Genomic DNA, 16,867 nt, shown 5'->3' with positions numbered 1-16,867 from the left:
TTTCCCTGGGTGGCAGGCTGAGTTTTTCCTTCGTGCAGACGTTCATTAAATAATTGTTATGAACTGCCATAATATGACCAAACCCTAGAGTGTTATATATTTTTGCAATCTGTATATTCCATGGATTATCAATCTGATACAAAATATTTTTTTTAGAATAAATCATTTTAATAGTCACTATTTAAAGCAAAGAAAAAAATCATGTTTTTAACCCTCTCCCGCTCACAAGGCATGAATCGGCACGGCCAACACATAGCCACTGCAGCTTAAACGGCACAGATCGGCACGCACTAGAGCCGATAAGTGCTGCTCTCGAGTAGCAATATTTTGTACTAATACGGGTTGTTTGCTATCAGGAGACCATTTACTTTACTTTTACAGTAGATTTATTCCATTATTTTGCTATTTATATTAGTTGTGCGGAAACAATGGCGGGTTGTAGTCGTACACTTCGTGACAGTGAAATCGATCTCGTTATTAGTAGTCATTGCGACGATTCAAGTGAGTGTAGTGATGTACCAGAGCCTTGTGAAGTGGTTGGTGGCATTGAGGATGTAGTTTGGAGTGATCACAGTGGCAGTGGCAGTGACGGAGAGCCAGACAATGACCTTCACCAAGTACCTGCGCAACAAAAAACCCCGCGCCACCGGCGCCAAGCTGTCCGTGTGCCCCCTCCCTGGTCTCGTACAATGAACTTCATTGAACCAATGTATAGTAAAATAATTAATATATTTAATTATAGTTAATTACAATGACAGAACGTGTGTAAGTTGAGGTGCCGCGTATTTTGACCGTGCGTGACGACAGAGCGAATTAATTGAAGTTAGAAGCACCGTGAGCGCCTGGAAACAATACGAGCGGGAGAGGGTTAAATGTCAGGCAGTCATAAAAATAGTATTAAATATTTCTAATTAATTCCAATTTATATGCAAGTTTTGAAATTTATTCGTTGTTAAAAAAAAAAAAAATTGTTTTTGAAATGCTCACATCAGTTTTTTTACTATGTTTGTAGTAATTGAAACATTAAAAAATTACCAAAAATGTTACTTTTATTTTAAATATCTGTTGAAAACCTTAAATCATGTATATTGCTTATAAACAACTTAATTTTATATAGTAAAGAAAAACCAGAACAAGTTAATATGATTGTTTGAATTGTTATAAATTGTAAAAACTAATAACATTGTACTGAACACTCATATTGCATGTTTAGCTCCAAATCTTGACCTCTGGTTTTGTAACTGTAGATTGAACCTCTTGAAATAAAATAATTTGATTTCAGAAGTCATAATTGATTTACTTAATTTAAAATCTGCTGGAAACTGTAGATTAGCACTTTGGTCATCCTAGAGCTAAATTAATTTATGAATTATGGAAAAACATTCGTAAATATAGGTAGTCATGACCTAGTGTTAAATTTTTTGTGGTTGACAATACAACATAAATGTGACTCAAATACAGAAATTAAAAGTTGTTATTACTCACACACCAAGGGAAAAATTATATTAGATTTTTAATAAAAACATCTCCAGAAATATATTTTAAATCAACTTAAACTGGGAAGTTCTCAGTTTTTGAAAAAGATAAAAGAAAAAGCTGACATTCATAATTCTTTATAAAAAATGCTAGAGATAGCAAATGTTATAGAAACTGCATCAAATCCTAATCTTTCAGAAAATATGATACATCCTTTTATTTTTTATCATTTAAGTACAGTTTGTGAGTTTCAATAGTGTAAAACATGATATGATTAAAATTTTGCTAGCGAAGCACAACTGGTTTTAAATTTTTGTTATAGCGTCACAACTTACACTGACACTGTGCTATTTAAATTTATTAAAAAAGCTAATTAAAAGTTAATTCAGACATACTTTAAATAAGTGTAAATAAACTGCAAATTACCTGTAAAAACGTAAGCCACAACACTTGAAACTCACAAACTATTAGATTATTTTACAATCACGTTTAGGCATGGTATAAATAATACCATAATCAATATTATATTTATGGTTAATGTATGTATGTATAATGTATGGTGTATTGTTTAAGTGTATATTAAACAATATGACTTCACACTTCAAATTACATGTTATGATATAAGCAAATGATGTATTAATGTTCTTTCACAACATCAACAAGCACACCAAAAAATTAACAGTTTGGACTGACTTGGGAGTTCTTGCATCGGGTAATGCAGCAACCAACAAAATGTGGCTTATGAATGAAACAGCTGTCATGATTACTGCTGACTCACAACTATTATAAAGATAGTCAAGCAAGAGTACAGATATTGGTCTTTCGTTTAGTATAAATGACATTACTAATAACACTGTCTTATATTGCATGTACAAATAAAATAATATCTGTTGGTTTTCTAACTGATGAAACTTTTGTTTGTTTGTGATTTCTCATATAAAAACATAATTTCGAGAATCTTTTGCTTGGAAATTATAATCCCTACATAAAAGTACATAGTTGACCATATTCTAGAAATAGAACTTTTCATTGGTGCAACTTTAAAGTTTCTATAAAAAAATAATGTGTATAGAATTTTTCAAAGTTACTGAATTTCATCAATGCAACTGGTTAACTGCCATGAATCAGGACTTTGAGAAATTATTATACTTTTATTTCACTATTCTTAGACAAATTTAGAAGGAACAGTTATGTTTTATATTTTAAAATTAAAGTTCAGAATCTTGTCTTTTTGTTGATGTATGCTATGTTTAAATTAAATGTACTTATAACCATTATCACTTATTTGTATGTATTCTCATTTAATCATGAGTTAACCCATTGCGGATCACTGACGAGCTGGGCTCGTCACGCAGCGGCCGGGCCTAACGGCATGAGCTCAGGTCACAAAAGCGGTCTGCTTTTAAATTTCCCTCCAAATAGTTCTTTTAATGTCTGATAGATTGGGCGATCGTCTTCACTTGTCAACTAAGCAACGGTCTACGTTTAGAGTTTTCAAAAGTTTTATAAATATTCTACAGATCGCAGTTGTACGTCGAAGTTGAAAAATCATTCATATGAGTTTACTCTCTGCTTTTTAGCGCTTCTGATTGGGTGTTTTCCTCAGTTGTTATTATAATACTTTTGAGGTTAGTGACACAACGAAAAGACGCAGACGTACATGTTGGTGGGTTTAATCTAGACAATGGCCCGGATGTTTTAATCGCTTCGCTCGAGCCACTTTATTTAGACTATGGTTCAGACATCATCCCTGTCACCCCGGAACCTTGCTCGCGTGTTATCGTTCCTACATCACGGATACCCCAGCAGGCCCATGTTCCATCTGAACGAATACCTTCACACCTGACTTTTCTAGTATACGATAGCGAGCGATACTGTGGCACACCATTGCTGTTCGTGCGGCCGCTGACCGTAAATTAATTCGTGCCCGCTGGTGCCCGCGTACCAAAACAATTCGATCCGCAATGGGTTAAATGAAAATGTACAGGATCGTCGGAAAACCAATGCCTGCTACCTCATAAACAACATTGGGAATCCACTAAACGCCACTATAGGGTTAAACTAATATCAGTATTAGCATTATATACATAATTAAAAGTATGAAAAAATAATCGTTAAGAACATTAGCAGAGATGGTAGGTATACACACAATGAGTCACCAATGAAACAGTTATAGTGAACCAACAATTTACAGAAGAAACAAGATTGTGTGGAATCAAGAGAATCAAAGTTAGCACTGGACTGATTATAAATAAGCACTGTGACCTCCAACACCCTCTGGTGCTGATATCCATTGTTTATTTGTTTATTTAAATCCATACTATCTATGTACAGTCATGCACTATCAACATAGTCCTTATCTCCTCTAGACAAAGATTGTGTTCTGTGCTCCTCAATTTGATCAGTGTTCAGTTAGTGTCTTGAGTGACTATGTCAAATCATGGTGTATTTCACTGTAAGTACCAGCGTCATAACTGAATGTAATACAACTAATTTATTTTTTATTCTTTTTTTTTACTTAAGTTGATTAAATCTTTATACCTGATTTATATTGGCGTTAATATCAAATAGGACAAAGTAAATCAGAATGAAAGTAAAACCAACAGTTGACAGGAATAATTGAACAATAGCATTATTTGTTATAAATAATCCATTATGCATATGATATTAGGCTAAAAGTTTACAATTTTATAAAAATAATTCTTAACTTAAAATACAATAATTTTAATGAATAAAACATGACATAGTACAAATCTGGGAATGAATAAAAGATTGACATCATTAGATGTCATTATTTTAGATTTATAATCTTATAAAGTAAATTAATAATTAATTAATTAATAGATTTTTTATTATATAAAAGTGTCCTTGTATTGTGTGTATGTGTTTGAAATTTCGAGAAGTTTAGATTATTTTTTATTTACTGTTGAATCTTATCTCTGTAGTTTTATCTATTGATAAAGTATGAAAGGGAATCATTCAACATTTTTAATTGTTATCAACATTCTTTTTTCTCTATCAGAACCACTTAAATTATCAATTAATTGTTGTTATGAAGGTTTTTCATTGTTATTATATCTAGTGGGCTTTCTTATAACTGTAATGTATAAAAGTTATTTAATACTTTAAATTTTTTGTCAGTTTGTGTATGAATGATTTTGAGTGCTTGAGTATTTGGAACTACTAATTAACAGAACTACTACTAAATTAATTCTACGTAGAATACAAGAAATGTTCTTAAAAGACAGGAAGTGGGTTAAAGACTGAAGATTAGTTGTACATTTTATTTATGTTAAACCGTTATGGGAGTAATTTTTAGTGTTGATTTTAATAATGACTGCAATAATAATCCATTGTCAGGTGTTTTTATTATGTTGCCAAATTGTGTTTAGTTTTATCAGCTTATCATCTTCTTTCTTCATTAGTAACGTTCATGATGAACATTTTACATAAAAATAATAAGGAAGAGGCAGATGGAAGTGCTGGGTGCAACCAATAAAACAGCTGAGAGTAAACCGGACAATCACCCAAAGAAGGGTGTCGCAACATCTCAAAACTGTTAGTCCCAAGTTGTTAAAGCCATTAGACCTAATGATGTTAACCTGTTGGCGAGTGCGCACGTCATATGACGTTCCCGTGTAATGGTTATTAAAGGAGTGAGCCGTTTTACCTTAACTAACCTCAAAGGAGTAACGGTAACAAAATTTAATTTTTTACAAAAAACTATTGAATTACTTGTAAAAACTCTGTTGATAAGGTTACATTATATTTTTGAGCATTTTATATGTTTTTAGAAATTTTTTTGCATATGAAAATTTTGAAAATAAGGAAAAATGCAAAGCGATACTTCACATGAAGAACATTCATAAGACGTGTCCTTTCGCCGTGACGGGGCCTTGGTTGTGTGCATACATAGGTAGCAAGGTCTTTGAAGTTTCCTCTTGTGGCTTGAACTCTCAGGTAGTGGGCAGGGGAAATGGCGACCGGAGAGTCGGAGCGGGTCCTTGGCTCCGCCCACGGGCCGCGAGACGGTAACAGCTGCATCGTTGTTAGGCGCTATGTGGGCTTCTAACAACTGTCGAAATAGATTCATGCGGTATTCAATGATGTGAATCTTTACACTAGGGTTAGTTTGTTTCATTTTTTCTCTGTAGATGAGATAGGCATTCAAAACTGATATGTCTAATAAATGCAAGAACAGCTTGACATACCATTTCATAGTTTTTCTTGTTGTGTCATTGAACAAAACCATCATATCGGCTCGGTCCACAGCTCCCATATTTCTGTTGTAATTAACAACATATAAAGGTTTCACTTGATTTATGGCTGTTCTTGTATTTACTTTTACCATTTCATGTTTTTTCACAGTTGTAATCATGGTTACATTACGTTTATCACACCATCGAACTATAAGCATAATATCATTATGCCGCAGCTCAACATCTCCTTTTTTCATTTTTTTTCGTGAGACATGGCACATTTTTGCATTTAGCTTTCAACGTGCCACATGCTCCTGTATTTTTCTCATATAGCCATGAAAACAGATCTGGACTGGAATACCAGTTATCCATATAAACTGTGTGGTTCTTATTCAAATATGGTCTTAGAATACTTTTGATGAAATGCCATCGTTAAGGCCATGTCACACTGCCGTGGCGTCGCGTCCGTCCATCCATAGTATGAACGTCCGCGTATGCCGCGACGGTCTCGAATCCCGTCAAACTACCAGACACGCGTCCGCGGCCAACGCCACGTCTTTCTAGGAGTTGCTTATGCATTTAAACTACTTTGAATTTGTTTAGTTATACACTGATAGTGGAATTAATAGTTTGTTATAGCTCTACAAAATTAATTTATTGTTCTGGAGCGTATTCATTAATAATTATTATTATCAAAATTATATTTTCATTATTACATGCAATACTATTTCTATTATGAACTTAGTAATTAGGGCATTCAATACTTTGATATACCTCTTTAAAACTATTGGTTTTTATATATAAGATGCACTTTAAAGGATTATTTTGTAATTTTTGTGTTGGTGTTTTCAGTTTTGTAATAAGTCTTTGTTTTTAAAATAAGGCATATTTAATTGTGTTATAGATCAAACATAATATGAAAAATAACAAATAAAATGATTGTATATAAACATGACACCAGAGTATTCATTAACACTAGAACTGGCGGTCATTTCATCCTGGAGTGTCGGGCTGTTTTAGAGCTTTGCGCAAGGGTTTTTTAAACAAATTATTAAAAATATAAAATAAAAGGAGTAGGCAGTGGCAAGAGCGCGCGGTACCCCGGTGAGGGGGTTGGGAGGTGCTTTATGCGCATGCGCGAGCCTTCGTAGCATCGCCGACGTCGGCCAAGGATCGCTCCAGCCGCATAGCGCAGCAGACGGTGGCCGACGCGACGAACGTTGCGCCACGTCGGTCATGTCAGTGTGACTTGTCCTATTTGACAACATGGTTAGCGATTATTTTAAAAATCCATCCGCAGATGGACGGACGCGACGCCACGGCAGTGTGACATGGCCTTTACAACTGTCTTCGTCAATATTTGTACCCTTACCGATATAAACTATAAAGTCTAAGACTACTCCGGTTTCACAGTCACACAGGACGAATGTTTTGACACCAAATCGTTTCCTTTTGTTGGGAATTGGGAATATATTGGCGAAAAGATAGCCTTCCCTTCCAAAGCATGAGGCTCTCGTCAACAACTAAATCCTGGTATGGCTGAATTAGTGATCTATATTTTCTCCTCAATGTTTCTATTACTGTCCTAATTTTGTATAGCTTATCCCCAGAATTAGAATTTATGTTGTCATCAAAGTGGATCAAGCGCCTCAAAAGTAGGTATCTGTCTTTAGAGAAAATCTTAGAAAAAATAGGAGTTTCTATTAGTGGATCACTCGACCAATACTGTTTTATTGTATTTTTTTTCAAATGTGACATCAGAAGGCTGGTTGCTAAAAAGCAATAAATTTCATCGGGATTTGTTTCCACCCATTTGTGAAGTTTGGAAAACTCAGTGAGGACACCTTTAGTGCTTTCAAAATAGTATTTGTTTGTCTCTGCTGAAATGTGGGAAACAAAATCATAGTCAAATATTTTATAAAATGTGTCAATTTCCTTCCACTCATTGGCTCCTAATTCATCAGTAACAATGAATCCTGACCTTGAACTTTCAAAATTAGCTATCCTAGGTTCAAAATTGGCATTGTGTGTCCATTTGCAAGTAGAGCATACCTAATCTGTGTGTAAATCATTACTAGGGTGTACATTTTCATTTGTTTGTCCATGTAGGTCAGGTAAAGGTGTACTGACTAGGCTACTCACGTTGGAATATTCTTCAGTAGTTTCCATGCGGTTTTCCTCGCAATTGCAAAATCTTCATCCATACTCTTCTCAAAAATGTCCTCAAAATTAAAAACATTCCATCGGAATCCAATACATGTCCATCGTTATCAATGTTATAGCTGCCTTCAGATTCTATATCCAATTCTCTGCGAATGGCATCGCTATTGTCACAGATGCGATTTTCCCATTCCATCGCAACGTGTTCACTCACACTAAATAACACTGTACTATAATTTCAAACAGAAACAGTAATTACAATAGAAAAGTAGCACAGTAGAAACATAACCACATCAGTCAGGAGCAGAATAGCGGCAGAATAAAAAAGGCGCGAAATCTGTCACAAGTGGTGCAACTAGTTCCTTGATTTACCATCAGATCGTAGCATGTTACGGATACTTTCAACCATGGAATGTAAAACTAAACGGCGGTATCGCACGCATCCTTGTGTCAGCTGATACAGTCGAGCCAAACAGCTTGTGATTTGGGTGTAGCAGATGATCAGCTCCAACACACCATTGACGTCACGGGGCGGGGACTTACGACATACCATTTAGTTGGATATACTGTGATTTCAACATTCAGATTATGTTTGAATGTTTAAACTACTGGATTTCAATGTAATCTCTAGACATGTCATATGGCGAAGGTCCTCATATGGGATCTTTTTCATGTCACATGCGCACTCGCCAACAGGTTAAATGACAATATCAACCATCTCAAACCATTACAGAAAATGGAGAATTTGCTATATTATAAGTTTTGACAGATCAAGTCTTCGGCATATTAAAATAAAGAAATACTTGGAGGGGTTTTGTCTACGCTAATGGCGTTACTATTTGAGCATAATAAGCTTTTTATGGAAAAATTGTCCAAACCCACATGCAAATACTTTTTTGAATGTTGTGTGATTTAACTGTCTTAAACTTTGCCTATTTGTAGTATGTGACAGCTGGTATGAATTTCAAACTTACTTGTGGGTGCTATGTCTATTGTGCAAAAGTATATAGCGTACTTTTTGTTGTGAACTTACACACCTGGTGTGTCAATTTTTATTTTTTCCTGTTCCGTACAAGGCATTGTAAGTTATTATTGTTTATTGTGATTGTTTTATGAGCGGTTTCTTTTCAGTGTTCCTTTTAGGTGAGTGATGTTGATTTCTTGTTAACTTAATATTGTCATTATTTAGTACCAAACCTGTTGTTTCAGGCTCTAAAAGACTCTGATGAGGAGAAGCTACTTCAACTGACAGAGAGTGCTGCCAACCTGGCCAAAGCAGTATCACCACCACTGGAGGATGAGAGTGATATAGAGTCCCTACACAGTTTCCACTACAGCCCCAAGGCAGTGGACATACCCTCTGCGGTGCGTCTTGCCAAGCGACTCTTCACTCTTGATGGTTTCAAGAAGTCTGATGTCTCTCGACATCTCAGTAAAAAGTTAGTATTACATTTAAAGTAGTTTTGTTATTTTGTATAAGGACACATCCATTTTAGAAATAAGTAGCTCACACATTTACATAATTTAAAAAATGTATCACTTGTACTTATTGAAGTATTTACAATTTACACTATTACTCTATTAATAAAAAATCTATATATGTGTGTTTGAAAATAGTTATTTACATTATTATTAAAACAATTTTTAACCACCTCTTACTTAGATGGTTTGCATTCGAATTCTTTTTAATGTACAAGGGTTATTCTAAAATAAAAAAACTATTTGGAATTTAAAAGCAACCAAGTACAAGAAAAACATTTTATTAAATGCATGTGAAAGAGGGACTAAAATACTACTTTTCTATATAATCACTATACAAATTCAGGCATCATAGCAGTGGACAAACTTTGACATGCCTGTGTCATGGAATTCTGCCATCTGTGATGTTAGTCACTCAGTGACGCATACCAAAAATGCACCACTCAGCGTGTTGTCAAAACGCTGTATTGCTACCCAGGTCTTCATTCTTTGTAACAAGTAAAAATCCATGACTGTAGACTTTTTTTAAAATCCATGACCATCACGACTGTGGTCGGCCTCCAAAAACGACAAAGCTTTATGGTGATCTATAAGCATTTTTGGCACCCATCTTGCACAAAATTTATGTAATATATTTATAACAATAAAGTCTGTGAAACTTGTGGGAAACAGAGAAAGCTCAGTTATTGTGAAACGGCGGTTTTCACGAATCTTTTCGTCAACTTTGGCGACCAGATAGTCAGTCACAATGCTCGGACTGATCATAAATGTTTGTCCTGCCATTTTTAAACTGAATGCATCACTTACTAACAGAATTTTCAGTCCATTACGTTATTCCCGCACACTTCAAATTAGAATGTTAATAAAACTGGGCAGCACAGAGATATTCCCGTTGTCACCGCTGGACGCTGACTGAGGTGCTGAGCACGAGCACACCAATGTATAAGGGATTAGCGTGCGTCTGGCGACATCAGGTGGAAACATTCCTTACTTTCTGAATAGGCCTCTTACATAAAACTAATATTATAATGTAAAAATATATTACTTACATACTTTACTCAGCTTAAGTAAAATGTGTTTGTCTTATGAGCTCAACAATGGTACATAAGTAGTCTTGTCTTCCATATTGCTTACAACTCTAGGGTTAATATCATGGATAGTAATAGTAGCATAATGACTTTTTCCAGCAATGACTTTAGTAGAGCTGTAGCAGAAGAGTATCTTAAGTACTTCATGTTCGAGGGAGACTCACTGGATGTAGCTCTGCGAAAGTTCCTCAAGCAATTTAGTCTGACTGGAGAAACACAAGAGCGTGAGAGGGTGCTTGTTCACTTCTCCAAGCGCTACTTGGACTGCAATCCTGGGAGCTTTAACTCTCAAGGTAAGATATCAAGTTCATGTTCAAAGATTCTATGGATATTATTATTTGCAAGATTTTCAAGTCTTGGATCCCTGAAAAACAGGGTCTAAAAAATTAATTGACCTATTATGAAATTACGTATTGAGAAATTTGATACGTAACCAGTACTGTCTTATTTATGTAACCCAATATAATTCAAATTGTTAAAATTTTAAAAACAATTGCAAAATAAGTGTAGGATAAAATCTAATGAGATGGTTACGCTGCAGGTCACGCCCGCTTCTGCGCTGTTAGGCTCTCACTTATGTTTCACGATTTGTACAACATCCTCCTAACCTTCTCATCCCAATCAAATTTACGTTTTATTTTATGAGAAAAAATACTCAATATATATTATGAATCATGTGATGTCCGGTTTCATTATAACAAAAGTTAACATTATTTGAACTAACAGTGAGAAGTAGCATGGGTAAACAAGCCCGAGTTTACTTGGGTACAACCAAGGTTACTTATGTTTAAATATCTTTAAAGTTCCCTTATGCTAATTCCGTAATTAAGAGGCCAAAAGTCTGAGCTTTATGTATCAGAACCATAGTTTTACATATATTTTAAACTTTTACAGCATTTCCGTCTTAAATTCCACCTGAAAACATTCCCCATAATTGTTAGAAATATTTCTCAATACCCCTTTAAGCTAAATCTGCAACTAACCGTGATAATAATTTTTATTGAAGAAATGCACACAATACTTCACTGATATAATTTTGTCAATAAATTGTTTCATTCTATCTTACTTACACAAAAGTATGAATTGTCAAAGATACTATATACTCGTGAATAAGAGCTGCCTGCTTCGTGAATCCTCTTTATGATTTATAACAATGAGTAAAATAATGCACTTGGTGAATATTCAACTCGATGTACTCGTTCATCAGAGTAAATCATGTTTGCAGTAAAGTTGTATATCATTAAAATAATTAATTGTTTTCTTGATTACTTAATGTGATTTCTCCTCACGTGGTGTGCTTTAATTCTGTCTGAAAGTTGAGAGTAAGGAAACAGTGGCGGCAACGTCCTGAAGTGTCATTAGATTTAGTTTACTAAAAGTAAAGTTGGTGCTTTGACCTGAAATCCTGCACCATGAGGGAAAAATTTTCTTCTATTAAGGGGAGTCGGAACGCAAAAAAATAAAATTTATACAATTTTTTTTTATTTTTTATTTTGATTTGTTAGTTTATTCCCTTTAAAAAAATATAACTCTCACAGTTGTATCTTATTCCTAAGTTTCAAAATTAAATAAAAACTAGTGGTATGTCAGCTGTTTTTGGTCGGAAAACGCGTTGAGAAAGCTGACCACTTCTTTCAGCACATTGTATAGTGCACACTTCTCTATACACAGAGAAGTTTTAACCTCTATGACTTGATTCTTACTCTGTGTTACCTCTGATGTTACTTGACATCTGATTTTCCTATTAGCCTATGTTTGTTGTGAAATAAATAAATAAAAATAAAATTAGGTGACGGTAAGGTGCTTGGGGGAAAGAAAAGACTAACAGACGCCCAAATAGACAAATTACAAACATATTATGGCCTTGCAATAAGAAGAGGTGTAAAGAATGTAGAAGAAATGAAGAAAAATATTCGGGCCACCTACTTTCATAAACTCTCCACTAATGAAAATCCTCAACACGGTTTTGTGTCCAAAAGGCGTAGACTCGTGGTGTGGTTATGAGAAGGCTAAGGCTCAAGGTACAGTTTATGACAACAAAGATAGCCTACCTCAAGAGATAATGTTAGAAATAAAATACATCTACAGGGCACTAACAAATTCTGAGTTGTTAAAATAATGTTTACACGGACATACGCAGAATCCAGAGAGCTTCAACAATGTGGTATGGGCCAAAATTCCAAAACGGGTCTTCGTAAGGCTGGATACGTTGAAACTTGATGTATATGATGCTGTCATTTCGTTCAATGATGGAAATAGTGGCAAACTTGAAGTTTTCCAGAAGCTTGGACTAAGTTTATGTGATAGGTCAGTGAGTGCTTTGCGCGGAATTGATGAATTGCGACAGAGGAAAAGTGAGAAAGCGGCGGAAGGAATAGCGAAAGAAGCCAGACAAGAAAGAAGAAAAAGAAGAATGGTTCAAAATGAAAAGGATGATGTAGCAGATGGACCCCAGTATGGCCCAGGACTTTTCTAAGGTAGACCTAGAGCCTCATTTTGTCTTGTTTTCACAATAAATGCGATTTCCGGAAAGTTAGCCTTTTTCTCATAAAGGTACATTTTTCTCAGGAAGTATTCAAGATACAGTACTGAAATTTTTCCCACATAATCTATAGGCTATTTCCAACAATCAGACCCAATTTCATGCAATTTTCAATCTTAGTTTTGCTGCTATAAAACTTTTACCAAACGATTGCGTGATTTTTTAAATTGATTTGGAAAAAAAAATTTTTTCACTAGGAAAAACTTTTTGAAAATTATCCAAGTTGGGTCTGATTACACAAAATAAGGTAATAAACAAATGTTGAAAAAATTATGACTGTAGCCTAAGTACTTTCTGAGAAAAATGTACCTTTGTTAACATGGGTAAGATGGGCGTTCCGACTCCCCTTAAGGTATTTCAATGAATAGTAAAATTTCTGTAACAATAAATACATTGCACTGATTGTATAAGGAGTTTGGAAATTATAATATGAATATTAATTTATTCTTTCAACGGCTGAGCACAGATCTTCAGGTCCACCAGACTAAAAAAGTAGCTCTATCATGTGATATAGTACTTACTGCTGAACTAGTAGCAATATGCACAGGAGCCCCAATGTTGCGATAAGGCTTGTCCCAACTATCATTGTACAGGTTGTGATTATTGCAAGTTCAAAACATACAACAGAACTGTATTGTTAGTGCTAATCTTGTTTCAAATTTGTATTCTTGGTTATTTTACTTTGAGTTTTATTTATATTTAATTTAAATATTAAATCGATTAAATTTAGTCCAATTAAACTATGGAATTTTAATTCCTTAAGATATGAAATGATAATTAAGACAAGTTAAAATTACATATATACAAAGTTTATATACAATTACATATACAAGAAGTTACGCAAGAACTCACGTTGTTAGATCGAATCTAACATCCTCCAACCAACTAAGAACAGCTTTTTCATGGTCTTCATTCATTGCTATAATTGTAAAGTCATAAAAGAGCAATCTACGAAATATAACTCAAAAGCAAACTGAAAAACAAGAAAAATCACTAAACTGATGGATTTAAACTGGCAGTTACGTGATCACTCGTGCCGTTAGATTGCTCCTAACACTGGGCTGACGTGATAACTCGCGCTGTTAGGTTGAAACTAACCACCCACTACGAGCGTCCGCCCCCCCACCATGACACCCCACGCCAGCGACTTCTACTGTCTAAACATGTTGCAATACATACCCATAGAAGCATAAATTAAGAGTTCAGTGTTGTAAGATAACAAATTTAAAAAATGTTATATAACACAATAATTATTAGATTCAATCTAATAGCACGAGTGCTCCCGGGTTAATAAATGAGGGGGTTACAACCCTCAACCTCCCTCCCCCCTGGATACTCCTATAGCGGTAAGTGCTCCAGAGTTAACACAGTCACAGTGGTATTTTCGTTCAACACCTCTACTGCAAACCCTCTACTGCCATTGTATTACCACCATACAATTCTGTTAAAAGATAGCTGGCTAAAAAATTAATATTTGTGAACTTGAAAATAATTTGTAATTTTTAAATCTAACAATCAGAGACATTTCTCATTATTTCTATGGTAATAAAAAATAATTGCTCATTCCAAATTCAAAGTTAAAGTGTCATCATGCTACAAAGTTTAGGCCGAATTTAATTTGATTTATAACCCTATCTGTCACCTCCATTTTGGGTTTTCTTCCATAACGAATGATAGATTGTTAAAGAGCTTGTTAATAGCATGTTGACCAGATTTCTACCCCGTTTGGGCCAAGAAGAATGTTCCACCTCTGGCTCAGTGTGACCAGAGGTGAGTGTGTAGTACCTTGTCAGAGAATGCAGTATAAAGAAGAGTGGAGGATGATGGGTGTTATGGACACCAGCAGAGTCGAAATTCTCCATTCCTGAATCTTCTACATTTGACGGCTGAGGCCAAGCAGATTGGACACCGGCAGAGTCGAAATTCACCGTTCCTGAATTGCCCACATTTTACTGCTGAGGCCAAGCAGAGTGGACACCGGCTAGTCGAAATTCACCGTTCCCAAATTGCCTACATTTGACTGCTGAGGCCAAGCAGAGTGGACACCAGCCAAGTCGATTTTTCCGTTCCTGAATTGCCTACATTTGACTGCTGAGGCCAAGCAGAGTGGACACCGGCTCGGTCGAAATTCTCTGTTCCTGAATTACCTACATTTGACTGCTGAGACCAAGCAGAGTGGACACTCTCCGTTCCTGAATAACCTACAATTGACTGCTGAGGCAGAGCACTGGCTACGGGCCATGTTGAAATTCTCCGTCACAAATTTCCTACATTTTTCTGCTGAAGCAAGAAGAGTTGATAGTTACCGCACATTACGCGTTGCAATCACTATATATTCTTTTCGACTGGGCCCTTCAAATTGTATGTAGTGGAGTCGTCTTAGTCTTGTAACACAAGATTAAGGGGTGGCGGAGGGTTGATATCATGTAACTATGTTCCATTGTGATTTTAATTAAATTTTGAAAAAAAGGTTTCTGTTTTTTTTAATGGTTAAATGTTTTATATAAATTGGTTGTATTTGCTAAAGGGAGAAAAAAGCTTGTTATCAGAGGAAAGTTGTGATGGTAAGAGTCGCATTCGTCTTAGCTTTACAATTAGAACAAATTTTAATTCTAATTTGTTCTAATTGCTGACACGGAAGCAAAGCTGATTATAATTGTACATTTCATTTCATATAGGACCTGGTCATTATTTCATTCACAGGAATATTCATAGTTTTTAGTTTTAAATGAATCTAAAAATAATTATAATTTTATTACAGTTAACAATAGTTACAGTTCTAATGATACTTGCATTGGATACAGTAAATGGCATTCAAAAAAAGACTATTCTAAATTTGTAGCTAAAGCGAGGCCTGGGTTATACTTCTGTGTGTTCTAAGAAATAAAACTTTCAAATATGTTGAGTTCCTCCTTCCTGGGGTAGTATATATTTAATATAATACTTCTATTATTTTATTCTCTTACAGATGCAGTCCACACGTTGACGTGTGCCATAATGCTGCTGAACACTGATCTCCATGGCCAGATTATTGGGCGTAAGATGACTTGTACAGAGTTCATAGACAATCTGTCAGAGCTCAATGATGGAGAGAACTTTCCTCGGGAGGTGCTTAAGAGTCTGTACCAAGCCATCAAGAGCTACCCCCTAGAGTGGGCACTGTGAGTTAAATGCTTATTATTTATGATTATGTTTGTTTCTAAAATCACTCAAGAGTTTTTATCAAGCTATATAGAGCTATCCTCTACATGGGTGTTGTAAGATATGTTCATTTATGATCTTGGTTGGTTATACAGTTACTCAAGAGTCTGTACGACTCTACGTACTCACATGCTAAGATTGCTAAGTGGAAAATGGCACTTCTACACTTCTTCTATCATCAGGCGAAGAGGTTCTTGAGGAAAGCTGCCTAGCACCGGCGCTAATCAATCTATTCATATGACTTTCCCAGTTGTGTGCAGAACTGAACTGCATGGTCTACCAGTATACAGATGATTGCCAGCTGCACTTGTCTTATGAGCCTGCCTCAACCAAGGAGGCCGTTTCCTTAGTCAATACTACTGACCTTGAATCCATTTTAAGGTAGTTAGTCGTATCAAGGTCTCATACTTATCATAGGAAAGTGCAACATCTTTATTTAGCTTGACACACCTGAAAATACCCTAGATGAGCAGAAAGTGAGTGTCATGCTCGGTGGTGGGAGACTGGCGGTCTGTGACAAGACGGTGGGATCTCGCACACTATCCAGTGAGCCAATGGTAGGCTGAGGGGTCTGTACAAATCCAGAAGCTTGTTACCAAGTTCTGTCAAGTTTAAACTTTTGCAGTCTTTGGTCCTGTAAGTACTTCAATTCAGTTGGGCAGGATTGCTTACGGTAACAGAATGATGATGAAGGACGTTCAGAGAATTGAAAAATTTTGGAA

At 35.4% G+C, this 16,867-nt stretch overlaps 1 protein-coding gene across 4 annotated transcripts in view; it reads left to right on the top strand.

Annotated features, from left to right (window-relative positions):
* LOC124359091 (PH and SEC7 domain-containing protein) overlaps nt 1-16,867 on the top strand; it is a 160,120-nt gene that overhangs the window by 121,262 nt on the left and 21,991 nt on the right. For all 4 annotated transcript variants that reach the window (XM_046811528.1, XM_046811526.1, XM_046811529.1 and 1 more), the window contains exons 6-8: nt 9,045-9,274; nt 10,502-10,695; nt 15,913-16,105. In XM_046811528.1, the coding sequence (XP_046667484.1) occupies nt 9,045-9,274; nt 10,502-10,695; nt 15,913-16,105 (617 nt within the window). The remainder of the gene's footprint in view (nt 1-9,044; nt 9,275-10,501; nt 10,696-15,912; nt 16,106-16,867) is intronic.

Source organism: Homalodisca vitripennis, chromosome 4 (genome assembly GCF_021130785.1).
Source record: "Homalodisca vitripennis isolate AUS2020 chromosome 4, UT_GWSS_2.1, whole genome shotgun sequence".
Classification (NCBI taxonomy): domain Eukaryota; kingdom Metazoa; phylum Arthropoda; class Insecta; order Hemiptera; family Cicadellidae; genus Homalodisca; species Homalodisca vitripennis.
This window is presented reverse-complemented; position numbering and strand designations above follow the sequence as displayed.